The 19,364-nt window shown below is 44.6% G+C and overlaps 1 protein-coding gene, 1 long non-coding RNA gene and 1 other non-coding gene across 5 annotated transcripts in view; 1 reads left to right on the forward strand and 2 right to left on the reverse strand.

The window, feature by feature from the left end:
• Nucleotides 1–6,625: 6,625 nt before the first annotated feature.
• Nucleotides 6,626–7,177, reverse strand: LOC134731312 (uncharacterized). The gene is made up of 2 exons (XR_010119054.1): nt 7,105–7,177; nt 6,626–6,950 (listed from the first exon to the last, which is right to left on the reverse strand). It is a non-coding gene; the product is annotated as an uncharacterized lncRNA (long non-coding RNA).
• A 62-nt stretch (nt 7,178–7,239) lies between these two features.
• Nucleotides 7,240–19,364, forward strand: part of ILRUN (inflammation and lipid regulator with UBA-like and NBR1-like domains) — a 112,629-nt gene continuing 100,504 nt past the window's right edge. The window contains exon 1 of one of the 3 annotated variants that reach the window (XM_055263833.2): nt 7,240–7,655. In XM_055263833.2, coding sequence (XP_055119808.1) covers nt 7,498–7,655 — 158 coding nt within the window. In that variant the 5' untranslated portion in view covers nt 7,240–7,497. The remainder of the gene's footprint in view (nt 7,656–19,364) is intronic. The other 2 variants (XM_055263835.2, XR_008654245.2) reach the window with 2 other exon arrangements.
• Nucleotides 11,549–11,654, reverse strand: LOC129473884 (small nucleolar RNA U13). Its single transcript, XR_008654410.2, has one exon. It is a non-coding gene; the product is annotated as a small nucleolar RNA U13 (small nucleolar RNA).

A 19,364-nucleotide genomic window follows, 5' to 3' on the forward strand; every position in this document is an offset into this window, starting at 1 on the left:
ATCTTTTTTTTTTTTTTTTTTTTAAGACAGAGTTTTGCTCTTGTTGCCAGGCTGCAGTGCAATGGCACAATCTTGGTTCATTGCAGCCTCCATCTCCCAGGTTCAAGTGATTCTCTTGCCTCAGCCTCCTGAGTAGCTGGGATTACAGGCGCACGCCACCACGCCCTGCTACTTTTGTATTTTTAGTTAAGACGGGGTTTCACCATATTAGTCAGTCTGGTCTCGAACACCTGACCTCAGGTGATCTGCCTGCCTTGGCCTCCTAAAGTGCTGGGATTATGGGCATGAGCCACTGCGCCCGGTTGGGTATCTTTTATCATTTAAGAATACATTGTGAGGCTGAGTACGGTGGCTGATGCCTATAATACCAGCACTCTGGGAGGCTGAGGCAGCAGGACTGCTCAAGCCCAGGAATTCCAGGCTGGAGTGAGTTATTTTGCCACTGCATTTCAGTCTTGGTGGAAAAGCAAGACCCCAACTGTTTAAAAAAATTGACATGTAATTCTTGCTTCCCAAATAAAAGCTTTAAAGATCATCCATGTTAACAGAGATAATAGAGATAATTCTGTCTCATTATTCTTTATTTTTTTTTTTTGAGATAGAGTCTCAGTCTGTCTCCCAGGCTGGAGTGCAGTGGCACAATCTTGGCTCACTGCAACCTCTACCTCCCGGGTTCAAGCGATCCTCCTACCTCAGCCTCCCGAGTAGCTGGAATTACAGGTGTGCAGCACCACACCCAGCTAATTTTTGTATTTTTAGTAGAGACGAGGTTTTGCCATGTGGGCCAGGCTGGTCTCAAACTGCTGACCTCAGGTGATCTGCCTGCCTTGGCCTCCTACAGTGCTGGCATTACAGGCGTGAGCCACTGCGCTCGGCCTCTGTCTCATGATTCTTAGTGGACTAGCCAGTTGAAACTTTTTAAATATTTATTTTATTTTATTTTGAGATAGGGTCTTGCTCCATTGCTCCAGGCTGGAGTGCAGTGGCACAATCTCTGCTCACTGCAGCCTTGACCTCCTCTGTTCAAGAGAACCTCCCACCTCAACCTCCCGAGTAGCTGGGATTACAGGCGTGCACACCGCCCCCAGTTAGTTGTTCTTATGTTTTATTTTTGTCTCGCTATGTTGACAGGGCTGGTCTTGAGCTCCTGAGCTCAAGTGATCCTACTGTCTTGGCATCCCAAAGTGCTGGGATTATAGGCGTGAGCCACCTTGCCCGGTCCTATTTATGTATTTGGAGATGGAGTCTCCCTCTGTTGCCCAGGCTGGAATGTAATAGTAGGTTCTCAGCTCACTACAATCTCCGCCTCCTGGGTTCAAGTGATTTTCCTGCTTCAGCCTCCTGAGTAGCTGGAATTACAGGCATGCACCACCACACCTGGTTAATTTTTGTATTTTTAGTAGAGACTAGGTTTCACCATCTTGGCCAGGCTGGTCTCAAACTCCTAACCTCAGGTGATCTGCCTGCCTGGGTCTTCCAAAGTGCTGGGATTACAGGCGTGAGCCACTGCACGTGGCCATATTTATTTATTTAAATACAGGAAAGTATAAAAAAGAAAAGTAAAATTATTATTATCTATTAATATTTCCAATATTTTGCTATGTGGATAAGTTCATATAGTACATTAAATGACATACTGTTTTATTCACTTAACGTAGCATAGGCAAATCGTATGGTAAAAATTCTTCAATACATGCTTATTGTCAAAACTTGGAAAATGTAAAACAAACAAACAAACAGGGCCAGGTGCAGTGGCTCACACCTGTAATACCAGCACTTTGGGAGGTCGAGGCAGGAGGATAGCTGAACCCAGGAGTTCAAGACCAGCCTGAAGAACATGGCAAAACCTTGTCTTTACAAAAAATACAAAAATTAGCTGGGTGTGGTGGCATGCACCTGTAGTCTCTGCTACTCTGGAGGCTGAGGTGGTAGGATTGCTTGAGCCCAGGAGGTAGAGGTTGCAGTGAGCCGAGATTGCACTGTTGCACACTGCACACTCCAGCCTGGGCAACAGAGCTAGACGAAAAGAAAAAAAGAAAGAGACAGAGAAAAAGAGAAAGACAGAGAGAAACAAAAGGGAGATAGAGAGAGAGGGAAAGAAGAAGGAAGGCAGGCAGGCAGGCAGGCGGGCAGGCGGGCAGGCAGGCGGGCGGGCCGGGTGCAGAGGCTCTGTAATCCCAGCACCTTGGGAGGCCGAGGCGGGCGGCAGATCACTTGAGATCAGGAATTGGAGACCAGCCTGGCCAACATGGCGAAACCCACCTCTACAAAAAATATAAAAAGATTAGCCAGGCATGGTGGCTAATGCCTGTAATCCCAGCTACTCAGGAGGCTGAGTGAGGCAGGAGAATCGCTTGAACCTGGGAGGCGGAGGTTGCAGTGAGTGCAGATCTTGTGCCATTGCACTCCAGCCTTGGCAACAGAATAAGACTCTGTCTCAGAAAAAAATAAAAAATAAAATAATAGTAAATAATAATAAGGCCGGGGCTGGTGGCTCACGTCTGTAATCCTAGCACTTTGGGAGGACGATGCGGGTGGATCACCGGAGGTCGGGAGTTCGAGACCAGCCTGGCCAACATGGTGAAACCCCGTTTCTACCAAAAATACAAAAAATTTAGCCAGGCATGGCGGCAGGCACCTGTAATCACAGCTACTCTGGAGGCTGAGGTGGGAGAATCGCTTGAACCTGGGAGGCAGAGGTTGCAGTGAGCCCAGATTGGGCCACTGCTCTCCAGCCTGGGCAATGGAGCGAGACTCTGTCTCAAAATAAATAAATAAAAATAACATTTATTATTATTTTTTGAGACAGTCTCTCTCTGTCACCCAGGCTGAAGTGCAATGGCAGGATCTCAGCTCACTGTGACCTCCACCTTTTGGGTTCCAGCGATGATTCTCCTGCTGCAGCCTCTTGAGTAGCTGGGATTACAGGCGCCTACCACCACGCCTGGCTAATTTTTTTTTTTTTTTTTTTTTTTTTTGAGAGCGAGTTTCGCTCTTGTTGCCCAGGCTGGAGTGCAATGGCGCGATCTCAGCTCATTGCAACCTCTGCCTTCTGGGTTCAAGCGATTCTCCTGCCTCAGCCTCCTAAATAGCTGGGATTACAGGCATGCACCACCACGCCAGGCTAATTTTGTATTTTTAGTTGAGACGGAGTTTCTCCATGTTGGTCGGGCTGGTCTCGAACTCCCGACCCCAAGTGATCTGCCCGCCTCAGCCTCCCAAAGTACTGGGATTACAGGCGTGAGCCACCACGCCTGACCAATTTTTTGTATTTTTAGTAGAGATGGGGTTTCACCATGTTGGCCAGGCTGGTCTTGAACTCCTGACCTCAGGTGATTCATCCACCTCAACCTCCCTAAGTGCTAGGATTACAGGCATGAGCCACCATGCTTGGCCAATAGCTATATACTTTTACCTCACCAATAACATTTAAAAAAAATCATTGAAAATTTTATCCTTAAAAAAAAAGACTTCTTTCATGGGGACAAAAAATAAAAATAAAAATAAAAAAATAAAAAGGGCCAGGCGCGGTGGCTCGCGCTTGTAATCCCAGCACTTTGGGAGGCCGAGGCGGGCGGATCACGAGGTCAGGAGATCGAGACCACAGTGAAACCCCGTCTCTACTAAAAAATACAAAAAATTAGCCAGGCGTGGTGGCGGGCGCCTGTAGTCCCAGCTACTCAGGAGGCTGAGGCAGGAGAATGGCGTGAACCCGGGAGGCAGAGCTTGCAGTGAGCCGAGATTGCGCCACTGCACTCCAGCCTGGGCGACACAGCGAGACTCCGTCTCAAAAAAAAAAAAAAAAAAAATATATATATATATATATATATATAAATAAAATAAAAAAAAACTACCAAGTTAATACATACTCACTGTAAACATTCAAGCAGTATAGAAACTTAACATAAAAGTAAACATTCTCAATAGTTTGGGTTGCCAGAGTTAGCAAATAAAAATAGAGGACACCTAGTTAATGTATGGGACGTATTTATACTAAAAATACCCTGTTTATGTAAAAATGTAAAAATATGTAAGAATGATAATGTATCTTTGTTTTAATTTGCATTTCTTAATTATTCATGAAGTTTAAAATATGTTCATTCATTTTCAAGCCTTTAATATATATATTTTTAAGAGACAGAGTCTTCGCTGGGCAAGGTGACTCATGCCTGTAATCCCAGCACTTTGGGAGGCCGATGGCAGATCACTTGAAGTCAGGAGTTTCAGACCAGCCTGGCCAACATTGGTGAAAATCCGTCACCACCAAAAAATACAAAAATTAGCTGGGCATGGTGGTGAACACATGTAGTCCCTGCTACTTGTGAGGCTGAGGCGTGAGAATTGCTTGAACCTGGGAGGCAGAGGTTGCAGTGAGCCGAGATCTTGCCACTGCACTCCAGCCTGGGCGACAGAGTAAGACTCTGCCTAAAAAAAAAAAGGGAGACTGAGTCTTGCTCAGATGTCTAGGCCCCAGTGCAGTGGCACGATCACAGCTCACTGCAGCCTCAAACTCCTAGGCGCAAGCTATCTTCCTGCTTCAACCACCTGGAGCAGGTGGGACTACAGGTGCCTACCAGTTAACCCAGCTATTTTTAAAAATTTTTGGTAGAGATAGGGTCTTGCTAAACTGCCTGCCCAGGCTGGTCTCAAACTATTGGCCTCAAGTGATCCTCCCATTATTGATCTTTTTATTTTTATTGTAAATTTTATTTTACAATAAAATAAAATTTTATGGATCTTTTTATTTTTATATGTAAATTTTTTTAATTTTTTTTTTTTTTGAGACAGCATCTCCTGTCACCCAGGCTAGAGTGCAGTGGCAGGAACATGGCTCATTGTAGCCTCAACCTCCTGGGCTCAAATGATCCTCGCTCCTCAGCCTCCCATGTAGCTGGGACCATGGGTGAGCAATACCATGTGTGATCAGTTTTTAAATTTTTTGTGGCGTGGTGGTCCCACCATGTTGCTTATGCTGGTCTCGAATTCCTGGGCTCAAGCTATCCTCCCACCTCCTCATTGACCTTAATAGCTTTTTACTTATTACATAAAAATATTAGGGCACAGTGGCTCATGCCTGTAATCCCAACACTTTGGGAGGCCAAGGCAGGAGGATCTCTCAAGCCCAGAAGTTTGAGATCAGCCCGGGCAACACAGTGAGACCCTGTCTCTAAAGAAAGTTGAAAAAAAAAACCATTAGCCGGGCATGGTGGCGCCCACCTGCAGTTTCGCCTTCCTGGGGGGCTGAGGTGGGAGGACTGCTTGATCCCAGGAGTTCAAGTCTGCAGTGAGCCGTGATCCTGCCATTGCACTCCAGCATGGGCAACAGGACAAGATCTTGTCTCAAAAAAAAAAGAAAAATTGAATTATGTAGAGCGTTTAGGTGTGGGCTAAGACCTTAGTACTGTATGGGATTGACCGAGAGTTTTGAATTTTTCCCTGAATCAGCATTCTGATGGAGTCACCAGGTTCCAATAATATCTTCTTTTGGATCCTTGGTCAACACAATTTTCATCCATGGATACTGCAAGTTAAAACATATTCTAGAAGTCTATGGTCCTAACATCAAATTAGTTCTTGGGTCAAATTTTTAATTTTTGTGTAAGGCCCCAATTGAACTTAATGTAGAAAGGGAATGTAGCAGGGTATAGTAAATGGAGTGCTAAACTGGGAGTTTGGAACCCCCTTTCCAGCTGTGTAATCTTGGGTGAGTCATTTCCCCTCTCTCCATTTCAATGTCTTCATCTGTAGAATGGGGAGGTTGGACTCGACAGTCTCAGTTTCTTTCAGTTATTACATTGAGATTTTTATAATCTTTCTGTCTCTATTGCATTATCCAAAAGATTGGGACAAAACATGTTCACCTCTCAGTCCCAAATATGCATGGCTCCAGAACCTAGGCTTTTTTTTTTTTTTTTTTTTTGAGACAGAGTCTCGCTCCATCGCCCAGGCTGGTGTGCAGTGGCGCAATCTCGGCTCACTGCAAGCTCCGCCTCCCGGGTTCACGCCATTCTCCTGCCTCAGCCTCCTGAGTAGCTGGGACTACAGGCGCCAGCCACCACGCCCGGCTAATTTTTTGTATTTTTAGTAGAGACGGGGTTTCATCGTGGTCTCGATCTCCTAACCTCGTGATCCGCCCGCCACCGCGCCCGGCCAGAACCTAGGCTTTTTAAGCCACTGTAGTTTACTCTCTTTTGGTAGTGGGACAGAGGAGGTAGAATGCGCTCCCTTTCCAAAACATCCTGGCCCCCGACACATTACTACTTATTCCAGCTGTTACTGAAATTGTGGAAAACACACTTCATAAGGAACCAGAAATCTGGGTTCTAGTTTTGCTGCTCTGTATTTTTTGGACAACGCACGTAAGCTTACTTCCCTTATTTGCAAAATAGGGGGCTACTTGAAGGCAGAAGACCGTTTCTCACTCATCCCCCCCCAACCCCTCCCCGCCTTGGATCTAGCAGTGCTGGGCAATTCGCGATGTTTCAAAAACATTTTCTAACAGAAGAGGGTAGACAAGATAGTCTCTACGCTTCCTTTCTCTTTCTTTGACAGACCTTGACCAGGAAGGTGTACAATATATACAGAAATACTTTGTCTTCTATTTTAAACACAGAACAACGAATGCGAAATTCTCATGACTTTATTTTGATAGGGTTGTTCCTGACGGAGTGGGTGGAAGGTTATGGATGTTTGTATCGAGACCTTTTTTATCTTCCGGAGACACGATGCTACCGCTGCATAACACAAACAGCACCGATAAAGTGTAGTAATAGGAAAGAGTGCCAGGGAATCAAGACTTTAAGGCAGCATCCCTTTGGGAAAGCGGCTCTTCAAACACGTCCTTCAAGCGCCAGTGGCAGACTCCTTGCTGGGAGGACTGAGTGCACTTTGCTACTTGACCTTGCCACTGTCTCTGCCTCTCCCGGGACTTCAGCTTCCTCACCTGCAAACTGGTAGAGTTGTCATAAACGAAAGTCCCTCAACTTCTCCCGCAGCCCCAGGCTTTAACGGCTCTCCTTGAGGGTGGGGACGGGGCGGAGTAATGGTCTGGCCAGAAGCCTCCCCCGCCCCCCATGGCTGGACCATGTCTTTCCTCCTTCCTACTTTTCGCTCCATCGCCCCGCCGCGGTGAGGTCACGCGGGGACGTCACGAGTTTGTGACGACACTAAGAGGCGGGCCTCCGGGAGAGGAAGGGGCGGGGCCTAGGCGGGCGACGCTTGCGCAGTGGGCGCGGCGCGGGAGGAGGCGGAGGCGGCGGGGTGGCGAGAGGCTAGAGGCGGCAGAGGCGGCGGTGCTGGGGGGGGTGGGAGGGGGGGAGAGTGAGTGAGTGGCAGAGTGAGTTTACCCCTATGAGACTCTGAGAGGCCCGGGGCCTACCTCAAAGGAGCGGGGTCACGACGCTAGCTAGCAGCGGGCCCCCTCCAGGTCCCCGGGCCCGGCGGCGCGGCGGCGGCTCGGTTGTGAAGAGGCGGGGAAGCGGGTGTCCGGTCCCCGCCATGGAGGGCATGGACGTGGACCTGGACCCGGAGCTGATGCAGAAGTTCAGCTGCCTGGGCACCACCGACAAGGACGTGCTCATCTCCGAGTTTCAGAGGCTGCTCGGCTTCCAGCTCAATCCTGCCGGTTGCGCCTTCTTCCTGGACATGACCAACTGGTGAGCCGGCCCTGCCGTGCCAGCGCTGGCAGCGGCCTCGGGGCCCCGAGGGGAAGGGAAGGGACACTTGAGCTTCGCGGCAGGGCGAGCCAGACGGGTACTGAGGGCCACCCCTTCCCGGGACGGGGAGGACGAGTCGGGGAGCCCCGGGGGCATAGGGAGAATTTGGGGGCTGAGCAGGGCTAAAGGAGAGTTAGGGGCCCCGGAGGCAGGAGGGGCGGAAGGGAGATGGTGGGGGCGAGCTCCTAAGGTTTTTCTAGGATTAGGGGCCAAGGGACGTGGGATGAGGGGAAAAGACTTCGGCATCCAGGCATAGTGGGTAGACTTGGGAGGAAAAGGGTTATGGTATTGGCTGAGAGTAAAAAGCACAGGAGATCTGGGTTTGGGGAGTGGGGAAAAAGGTTGGGGTTTGGAGTGAGGGGCTGAGGATGCCAGGATTGGGCGGAAACTATAGGGGAGGATTAGGTGCTGTGGAACAACCTGAGCACTGGAGAAGCTTGGGAGTTAGGAGCTGAGAACAGATTAATTTATGTGTCTGTCTCTTTCCATCTGACGATAGATAGGGAAAAGGGGGTGATATTATGGGGGAAGACAAGGGGGTATGGTGAGGGAGATGACTTTCTTAAGAGTTATGCCAGGGAGGAGTAGGATCTACTAGTAAATCGACACATGGAGGACCTGGAGTGTTAGACTTGGGACAGGGCCTGGGAACCACCTTAGGAAAAGTGGGGGAAATGAGATGATCCTGGGGGAAGGAACTTTCTGAAGGGACAGGACTCCTGGCAGAGGGTTCATCTGGGGCCACCAGAATGCTGGGAATGGAGAGGGGCTTCTGTGAAAGAATGCTAAGTTGACAGATGTTTGGGAAAATGGAGAACTTAGGCTGGGAGCCAAGTTCTTTTGGCTTCACCTCGTAGAAGACTGAATTGGGGCAGAAGACTACCCTATGTAAAGGAGTGTTTCTTGGCTTTGGAAGTAGCAGTTGCTGTTGTTGATAAGCAAGGCTTCCCCTTGTACTCTGAATAGAGGTTGTTGGATTCACTCAGAGGCAGAGTTGGAGTGGAGACGATTATACTTTCTTTGAAAGGATTTCAGGTGAAGCAACTAATATTTCTTTGGGCAAAAGGCAAAAGGTTCAGTGCCCTTTGCTCTGTTGGGCATTCAGTCTCCTGACATGTGGAATCTTGTTTCTCTTGGCATCACTTGCACACCCAACCTCTCTTTTATTCCTTATCCACTGAATGCCTCAAGCAACGCTGGAAAAGAGGCTGTAAGTCTGCTTTTTATCCCACTCCTAACCTAGTTCTACCCTGGATGATGCTCATCTATTAGTAGGAGCCTTGTAGCCGTGGCTGCACCAAAGGTAATGTGTAAATTTTTTTTTTTTTTTTTTTTTTTTGAGACGGAGTCTCACTCTGTCGCTCAGGCTGGAGTGCAGTGATGCAACCTCGGTTCACTGCAACCTCTGCCTCCCCAGCAGCAATTCTCCTGTTCAAGCAATTCTCCTGTCTCAGCCTCCCCACCAGCTGGGACTACAGGCGCACACCACCTCACTCGGCTAATTTTTTTGTATTTTTAGTAGAGATGGGGTTTCACCATATTGGTCAGGCTGATCTTGAACTCCTGACCTCGGGTGATCCACCCGCCTTGGCCTCCCAAAGTGCTGGGAACAGGTGTGAGCCACTATGCCCCGCCATTTTGTTTTTTTTCTGTGCATCATCTTTGATGGGTCCTACTATTTTATCTTTAAGGTCAATTATTACAGCAAGAGCAGGTTTAAATTTTTAGATGTTTAGAAAACTCTTTGACTGGATGCAGGAGATAGTCTTTAGAATTAATCATTTGTAATCTCCATTTGTATCTGTTACTTCTGATGATCTCAAGCAGGGAATATAGCCTACTGTAGTTTTCTGACAGCTAACCTGTGGTGTTTAGTCAGAGAGACATGGGTTATTGAACACACTGAGAAGAGCTATTACTCTGGTGAAATTTAGAAGTAAAGTTATATCTTGAAGAGAGTTGTTCTCTTGCCTGACTGCTTCCCACCTCCGGCTCTTTTTCTTCCTCGTTTACTCTAGTTCAGCATAGGAAACTTGGCATATTGTTGCTGCTAGTTTGGTAGGAGACGATCATTATTTCTCCCAACCCCTTGTGAATTGGACCATTTAAACACTACCCTAATAAGTTTTAAGTTCTTTAGAGTCAGTCTTTATTAGTATAATTATTATGGCTACAAAAGCAGTGTAATGAATTTTATATGTTTGAGGTATGTATTTAATGTCTAAGATTTTTCTTAGTTGTTGTGGAAAGTGAATAGGTGAGGCCCAGTGTGGATAAGAAAAAAATAACTTAAAAGGCTGCACGCCTATAATCCCAGCACTTTGGGAGGCCAGGTGAGGCAGGAGGATCACTTGAGTCCAGGAGTTTGAGACCAGCCTGGGTGACATAGTGAGATCCTGTCTCTACAAAAAATACAACAAAATGAGCCGGGCATAATGATGTGCGCCTGTAGTCCCAGCTACTTGGGAGGCTGAAGTGGGAGGATCACCCTGGGAAGCTGAGGCTGCAGTGAGCTGAAATCGCACCATTGCACTCTAGCCTGGGTGACAGAGTGGTGAGATGCTGTCTCAAAAAAAAAATTAAAAATATAGTTGGATTATGAAACTTGTATTTGAGGGAGGCTGAGGCAGGAGAATGGCGTGAACCCAGGAGCTTGCAGTGAGCCGAGATTGTGCCACTGCACTCCAGCCTGGGCAACAGACTGAGACTGTCTCAAAAAAATAAATAAATAAATAAATAAAACTTCTATCTGAGTTTTTATATAAAAAACTTAAGCTCAAAGCCATGGAGTAGCATATATGTTGATGACATGTTATTTCTGTATAAAAACAAGTTACATATATGAGCAAAGGAGTGAGCCGTTAAGAAAATGTGTTCTGGGCCAGGTGTGGTGGTGCGTGCGTGTAGTCCCAGCTACCTGGGTGCCTGAGGTAGGGAGATCACCTGAGCCCAGGAGGTCGAGGCTGCAGTGAGCCGTGATCATGCCACTGCACTCCAGCCTGGGCGACAGAATGAGACTCTGTCTGGAAAAAAAAATGTGTTCTGGCTTTAGAGAAATTGAGAAGTTGGAAGTCAGTAGCTTCTTAGAAATCCATGCAGTTAAGTGATAATTCAACTTTAAGTCACATTACCTTATTTTTTGGCCATATAAGGCATGTTCTTTATTTCCTTTGATTATAAAATGAAAAATCATTTGTGAACTAAAAGCAGGAAGGCTTTTCATTTTTTTCTTTCCTATGAAAGATAGTGCCATAATCTAATACTGTATTTTTTGATTCCTATGTTTACCTAATTCATCTTGACAGATTTTTTTATTTTTTTGAGACAGGGTCTCATTCTGTCTCCCAGGCTGAAGTGCAGTGGCACAACCGTGGCTCACTACAGCCTCAACCTCCCAGATTCAAGCAATCCTCCCACCTCAGCCTCTTGAGTAGCTGGGACTACAGATGCGTGCCACCATGACTGGCTAATTTTTTTATTTTATTTATTTTATTTTATTTTTTTTTTTTGAGACGGAGTCTCGCTCTGTCGCCCAGGCTGGAGTGCAGTGGCGCGATCTCGGCTCACTGCAAGCTCCGCCTCCCGGGTTCACGCCATTCTCCTGCCTCAGCCTCTCCGAGTAGCTGGGACTACAGGCGCCCGCCACCACGCCCGGCTAATTTTTTGTATTTTTAGTAGAGACGGGGTTTCACCGTGGTCTCGATCTCCTGACCTCGTGATCCGCCCGCCTCGGCCTCCCAAAGTGCTGGGATTACAAGCGTGAGCCACTGCGCCCGGCCCAATTTTTTTATTTTTTTACTTTTTATTTAATTTAATTTTTTTCCTTTTTCTCATGTCAGGTGGGTAATGTGCACATGTTATATAACAAGATTCAAGGTTGACATGTCTCATACATGCATGTAAACACCCAATCATCATGCATATGAATTACAAAAGGATCAATTTAAAAATTTTTTTAGAGATGAGTCACACTGTGTTGCCAGACCTAGTCTTGAACTCTTGGGCTCACCTTGCCTTAGTCTCCCAAAGTGTTGGGATTATAGACATGAGCCACTGTGTCCAGCCAAGATTTTTTTTTCAAACAAACATCCATCATAATTAATAAAATCTAGGTAAATACATATACACATAATGTGCATGCATGCATACTTAATCACAGTATTTGTGTGTGTTGCTCAAGTAAAAATCTAAAGTCTAGACGTGTTGTTTTAAGCATCATTTAATTTCTAACTGGGCAACTGTTGACATAGTCCTAATACAGGTTGACAAGAAAATCTGTCAACTTGCTCTGATGATTAACCTGTTGAATTGAAGATGATTAATCTTCCTGTGACTTCATAAGTGCCAGCTTTGGGTTGTAATAAATACCATTCAGTTGTCTATTCAAAAATAGTGTGGTAAATTAAAAATCATGATTGAAAAGCGAAGACCCTGAGTCTTCTAAAATTAAACCTGTCTGAGTGCAGTAGCTCACGCCTATAATCCCAGCACTTTGGGAGGCCAGGGCAGTAGGATTGCTTGAACCCAGGAGTTTGAGACCAGCATAGGCAAGATAGGGAGACCTCCATCTCTACAAAAACAAAAAAATAGCTGGGCATGGTGGCGCTTACCTGTAGTCCCAGCTAAGTGGGAGGCTGAGGTGGGAAGATCAGTTGAGCCTGGGAGGTGAAGGGTGCAGTGAGCTGTGATTGTGCTGCTGCACTCCTGCCCGGGTAGCAGAGTGAGACCCTGTCTCAAAAATAAAATAAAAATAAAACCTGAGTTGGAAAGGTTATGCTTTTGTGATCAAAGGTAAGAATTTATTTTGTCATTGTTGAAAAACTGACTAAATGGAATGTTTTGGCCTTGTAAGTCTTCTACCCTGTTAACACATATTTTTTTTTTGGTCTTAGGTTGACAAAATTGTGTAGATATTTCTTTTTTTTTTTTTTTTTTTGAGACAGTCTTGCTCTGTCGCCCAGGCTGGAGTGCAGTGGTGCGATCTTGGCTTACTGCAGCCTCTGCCTCCCAGGTTCAAGAGGTTCTCCTGCCTCAGCCTCCCGAGTAGCTGGGACTATGGGCGCCCACCACCACACCTGGCTAATTTTTGTATTTTTGGTAGAGACAGGGTTTCACCATGTTTGGCCAGGCTGGTCTCGAACCCCTGACCTCAAATGATCCACCCACCTTGGCCTCCCAAAGTGCTAGGATTATAGGCGTGGGCCACTGCACCTGGCCTCTATTTGTTAAATTTAGAACCAAATATTGTTTTCAGTTGAGCATGTTTGTAGCATTTATACCTGAGCTGGCAGCCATGCTGCTGGAGAATGATGGAACTGTCTGTTAACAGAGGTAGTCAATTTTCAGTTCCTAAGTGAGTATGTAAAGTGAATAAATGATATGGTGAAAGTAAACCCAATATCTAAAACCAAATTGAAATGACTCGTAGATTAATATCTGCAGTGTTCTATAGGTGGAATGTCTTTCAGAGATACTATTGGGCTGTGAATACAGAACTTGGAATTCTAAAACTGGAAACTGACAAGAGATTCTTTAGTTTAGGCCAGGCACGGTGGCTCACGCCTATAATCCCAGCACTTTGGGAGGCCGAGGTGAGCGGATCATGAGGTCAGGAGATTGAGACCATCCTGGCTAACATGGTGGAACGCCGTCTCTACCAAAAATACAAAAAAAAAATTAGCCAGCCGTGGTGACGGGCACCTGTAGTCCCAGCTACTCGGGAGGCTGAGGCAGGAGAATGGCGTGAACCCAGGAGGTGGAGCTTGCGGTGAGCTGAGATCACGCCACTGCACTCCAGCCTAGTTTATTCCAAGTGTTCTGCAGATTTGCATCCAGCCCTTCTAAGATAGCCATCTGTCCTATTCTTGTATCCCTACGGGCAGAGATCTGCATGATACCTTATTATAATGTTTAATTACTTTCTGGTTAGAATTATGTTAAATTCTACATACTTGCTACAATTTAAGCCTTTTTTGTTTGTGTATGTCCTCCTTGGAGATGGAGGATATCTAATAAACACTCTGTTAAGAGGTCAGAAAGCTTCTATTAATTGAAATTACTGGAAGTTTTCAACTATGTAAAATTTAAACATGTTCAATTTAATGGGTTCATATTTTTTGATGTAGTCTAATTGCCTTTTTTTTATGGGAAACCAACAAGATTCAGAGGAGAGCTTACCTCACTTTTTAAGTATTTGTGGTAAAATATATATAACAAAATTTAACCTTTTAATCAATTTATTTATTTATTTTTAATTTTTTTTGAGACAGTTTCACTCTGTCGCCCAGGCTGGAGTGCAGTGGCACAATCTTGGCTCACTGCAACCTCTGCCTCCTGGGTTCATGCGATTCTTGTGCCTCAGCCTCCCAAGTAACTGGGATTACAGGTGTGGGCCACCACGCCTGGCTAATTTTTGTAGCATTAGTAGAGTCAAGGTTTTGCCATGTTGGCCAGGCTGGTCTCAAACTCCTGACCTCAGGTGATCTGCCTGCCTCGGCCTCCCAAAGTGCTGGGATTACAGGTGTGAGCCACCATGCCCGGCCCGAATTTTAATCATTTTAAGGTGTACAGTTGAGTGTTACATTAGGTGTTCATTGTAAGTTGTTGTTTAGCATTAGTGACAAGAGTCAAATAACTCTTCTAGATTTTTATACATTAACTTAGGAGTTAGTACTGGCCTTATTTCTCAGTATAGCAGTAGATAAAATATCTTTTAATAGTATATAGACAATGTTTCTCTACCTCCTATTAGGCTAGTGCTGTGCAGTTGTGGTATTGCAACATCCTAGGTTGCCTGCAGGTATCTTCAGGGAGCAGTGTGTATGTTTTGGAATTCTACTTGCATCCACCATGGATGGAACAGATGTTTTCTAGAAAAGTAACTTGGGAAAAATATTTCTGTAAAATATGATGTCCTATTAACTTTCTCAACATTGTCAGAAACACCCTACTAGATAAAGATATAACCACAAATCAATGAAATTAGAATCTAAATATGAAAATCAGTTGTACCTCTTACCTGATCACATATTACCTTCTTTGCCTTGTTAATCCATTTCTCAGTCACCCGTGCTAAATGAGTTTTTCATCTACGCTGTGGTTTATATGTATAAATCTAGGAAAAAGTTCCTTTATGATGGAGATAATACTTCTATTAATACTGGTTTCCTTAAATAAATGTGTGTCAAATAGTAGTTTTAGGAAGAGGTTAAGGAAGGGCTACATAACAGCGATAGAGTATTATGTACTCTATTGCATTTTTTAAAAGGTTTTTATTTTTGATTTGGAATATTGTTGATTTTTAAAATAAGATTGTGAAATTGATGCCATGTAAAATTAACTTTTATTTTTATTTATTTAATTTTAATTTTTTTAGAGGCGTCTCACCATGTTGCCCAGGCTGGAGTGCAATGGCTATTTACAGGCATGATCATGTAGCACACTACAGCCTTGAACTCTGAGGCTCAAGTGATTCTCCCACCTCAGCAACCTGAGTAGTGGGATTACATGTGTGCAGTACTGTGCCTGGCAAAATTAACTGTTTTAAAGTGAACAATTCAGTGGTGTTTAGCGCATTCACAGTGTTGTGCAACCACCACCTCTCTCTTTCTTTCTAAACTTTTTCATAACCCCAGAATGAAACTTTACACCCATTAAGCCGGTGTAAAGGACTATTCTCTCCTCAGCCATTGGCAACCAGCAGTCTGAGTTCTGTCTCTATGTATGTACCTATTCTGGATCTTTTCTTTTTTGAGACGGGGTTTCACTCTTGTTGCCCAGGCTGGAGTGAAATGACATGATCTTGGCTCACTGTAACCTCTGCCTCCCAGGTTCAAGTGATTCTCCTGCCTCAGCCTCCCGTGGATATTTCATGTAAATAGAATTGTACGATATTTGTCCTTTTGTGTCTGCATCTTGTTGTTGTTGTTGTTGTCGTCCAGGCTGGAGTACAGTGGCGTGATCTCGGCTCACTACAACCTCTGCCTCCCTGGTTCAAGCGATTCTCCTACCTTAGCGTCCCAAGTAGCTGGGATTACAGGCGTGCAAGATCACGCCTTGCTAATTTTTGTATTTTTTGTATAGACAGGGTTTCGCCATGTTGGCCAGGCTGGTCTTGAACTTCTGACCTCAAGTGATCCATCTGCCTTGGCCTCCCAAAGTGCTGGGATTACAGACATGAGCCACTGTGCCTAGCCTTTTTTTTGGTTTCTTTTAATGAAGCCTATAAGTTTCTTGCCATGGCATCTTTCATTTAGCATAATGTTTTCAGGGTTCATCCATGTTGTAGTATGTATCAGTACTTCATTTTTTTTTTTTTTTTCTTGAGACAGGGTCTCATTCTGTTGCCCAGGCTGGAGTGCACTGGCGCTATCATGGCTAACCTTAGCTTCGACTCCTGAGCTCAATCTATCCTCCCACCTCAGTCTCCCAAGTAGCTGGGATATAGGCATGAGCCACCATGTCCAGCCAATTTTTGTGTTTTTTGTACAGACAGGATTTTGCCATGTTGCCCAGGCTTCTTTAGAACTCCTGGGCTTAACGGATCCACCTGCACTGGCCTCCCAAAGTATTGGGATTACAGGCATGAGCCACCCCCCAACCTCCACCCCAGCCTCACTCTTTTTTTATGGCTTGATAGTATTCCATTGTATATGCATATCACAATTTGTTTTATCTATTCATTCGTTGGTAGACATTTGGGGTGTTTCTGTCTTTTGACTATTCTGAGTAGTAAAGTTTTGAATATGTGCATGTATCTGTATTTGTTTGAGTACCTTTTTTTTAGTTCCTTTGGGTATGTATCTAGGAATGGAAATTTTGGGTCATATGGTCATTCTGTTTTTGAGGAATCACCAAACTCTTTTCCACAGTGGCTGAATCATTTTACATTCCCAACTGCAATGTATGAGTTGGTCCCAATTTCTCCACATCCTTTTCAACACTTGTTATTTTTCTTTCTTCTTTTAAACTTCCAGTTTAATGGAATATATATTTTATATACATATATATATATTTTATTTATTTTTTTTTTTTGGAGATGGAGTCTTGCTCTGTTGCCCAGGCTGGAGTGCAGTGGCGTGATCTCGGCTCACTGCAACCTCCACCTCCTGGGTTCAAGTGATTCTCCTGCCCCAGCCTCCCGAGTAGCTGGGACTACAGGTGTGTGCCACCATGCCCTGCTAATTGTTTTTGTATTTTTAGTAGAGACGGGGTTTCACCTTATTGACCAGGCTGGTCTCAAATTCCTGACCTTAGGTGACCCGCCCGCTTTGGCCTCCCAAAGTGCTTGGATTACAGGCGTGAGCCACCACGCCCAGCCAATATTTTTCTTTTTAAAACTATAGCCATCCTAGTGGGTATGGATTGGTACCTTATTATGATTTTGATTCTTATTTTTCTAATTACTAATTATATGAACATATTTTTATGTGCTTGTTGGCCATTTGTGTATCTTCTTTGGAGAAATAACCATTTAAGTCCTTTGCCCATTTTCTTTCCCCCACCCCCTGAGGAATTTTGTTGATGGCTCTAGTTTATTCCCTCCCAAAGACCAATAGCAACCAGATGAAGTGAAGTTAACTTCAGGATTTTATTGTTTTCATAATAAAATAAAAGATGACATTTAGAACTGTATCACTTGGTCCTTTCTCGTCTTATCTCCTCCCAGTTCAAAATGCTTGCATGTCTTAAAAGCTAGCATTCTTTTACATCTGCAGTTGGGTTCCATGAACTCTAGCCTCAGCACAATCTTCTTTATAGTTTTAACCTTTTTCTGGGAAATTGGCTTAGTCTGCCCACCATAGCTACCCTGCTTCCTGTCATAATGCTGCTTTCTCTGGGCATTCAGAGAATTCTTGCCTTTCTTATACTGTGTCACTTTGTGGGGTTGGTGTTTGCCATACTTCTAATAGAAAGTCTGGTGGCTTTTAGGAATGTTCATTATGTTTGCTGGAGCACTGTCAGCACAAAAAGGCTTTGCCCATTTTTAAATTGGGTTGTCTTTTTGTTGTTCAGTTGTAAGAAGTCTTTTTTTTTTTTTTTTTGAGACGGAGTCTCACTCTGTTGCCCAGGCCGGAGTGCAGTGGCGCAATCTCAGCTCACCGCAAGCTCCGCCTCCTGGGTTCACGCCATTCTCCTACCTCAGCCTCCCGAGTAGCTGGGACTACAGGCGCCTGCCACCGTGCCCTGCTAATTTTTTTGTATTTTTGTAGAGACAGGGTTTCACTGTGTTAGCCAGGATGGTCTCGATCTCCTGACCTCATGATCCGCCCGCCTTGGCCTCCCAAAGTGCTGGGATTACAGGCGTGAGCCACCGCACCTGGCCTGTAAGAAGTCTTTATATATTCTAGATATGAAACCCTTATTGGGTATATAAATTGCACTATTTTCTCCCATTCTGTAGGCTGTCTTTTCACTCTCTTGACAATGTCCTGTGAGTCACAAATGTTTCTAATGTGCTGAGGTCCATATCAATTCTTTTTTTCTTCACTTGTGTTTTTGATGTCATATCTTAGAATTCATTACCAAATCCAAGGTCATGAAGATTTATCCCTTTGTTTTCTTCTAAGAGTTTTATAGTTTTAGTTCTTTATATTTAGGTTGTTGGTCCATTTTGTATATGGATATCCATTTTGTATAATTAATTTTTGTGTATGGTATGAGGTGGGAACCAGCTTGATTCTGTGGAGCTTAATTTTGATCATGTTTCTGCTCTGGGATGGGCTTCTCATTAGCTCTGTATTAAATATATCCTTTACTTTTAGTAAATATATATTTTATTCTCTTCAGCCATCACTAAAAGTTGGGCCAGAAAAAAAGTGTGCAGGATTTTCTGCTTGGGGCAGAAAACTTATGAATGTTCTATTGACATTCAAAACTAGATGTGTTTAAAAGGTCAATTTGCCAGGTGTGGTGGTGCACGCTTGTAGTCTTAGCTACTTGGGATGCTGAGGCGGGAGGATTGCTTGAGCCCAGGAGTTCTGGGCTGTAGTGCGCTATGGCATTTGGGTGTCCGTACTAAGTTCGGTATCAGTATGGTGATCTCCCGGGAGCGGGAGACCACCAGGTTGCCTAAGGAGGAGGTGAGCCAGCCCAGGTCAGAAATGGAGCAGGTCAAAAGTCCCGTGCTGATCAATAGTGGGATTATATCTGTGAATAGCCACTGCACTCCATAGCAAGACCCAGTCTTTAAAAAAATGAAAAATCAAAAAAATTAAAAAATAAAAATAATAAAAGGTCAATTTATCCTTTTCCTTACTCCAGCCAGTTTTTGGTCTCCCAGAAATTAGACTTGAACTGAGTTATCTTTAAGGCCCTCTCTTTCCTGGACACCCCAGTTCATTTGCCAAATCCAGTTAATTTCCACCTGGATTTGGCAGTGTACTTCCCAAATGTCTTTTTTTCCATTCCCACTGCCACCGCTTTAGTTTGCAGATTATGTTACTAGTTTAACAAAGTAACATAGGCATAGTCCAAATCGGGTTTTCTACACGTGGCTTTCTTCCTTCCAGTCTATTTTGTGGACATACCACTGCTAGATCAATCTTTCTAAATCACAGCTTCAATATAGACCCTTCTTAGAAATCTCTAACAGGGCCTTGTTGCTTACCAGATACAGAACAGCAAGCTTTAGCTTGACATTCATTCAGG

Source organism: Symphalangus syndactylus, chromosome 23, assembly GCF_028878055.3.
Source record: "Symphalangus syndactylus isolate Jambi chromosome 23, NHGRI_mSymSyn1-v2.1_pri, whole genome shotgun sequence".
Lineage (NCBI taxonomy): Eukaryota > Metazoa > Chordata > Mammalia > Primates > Hylobatidae > Symphalangus > Symphalangus syndactylus.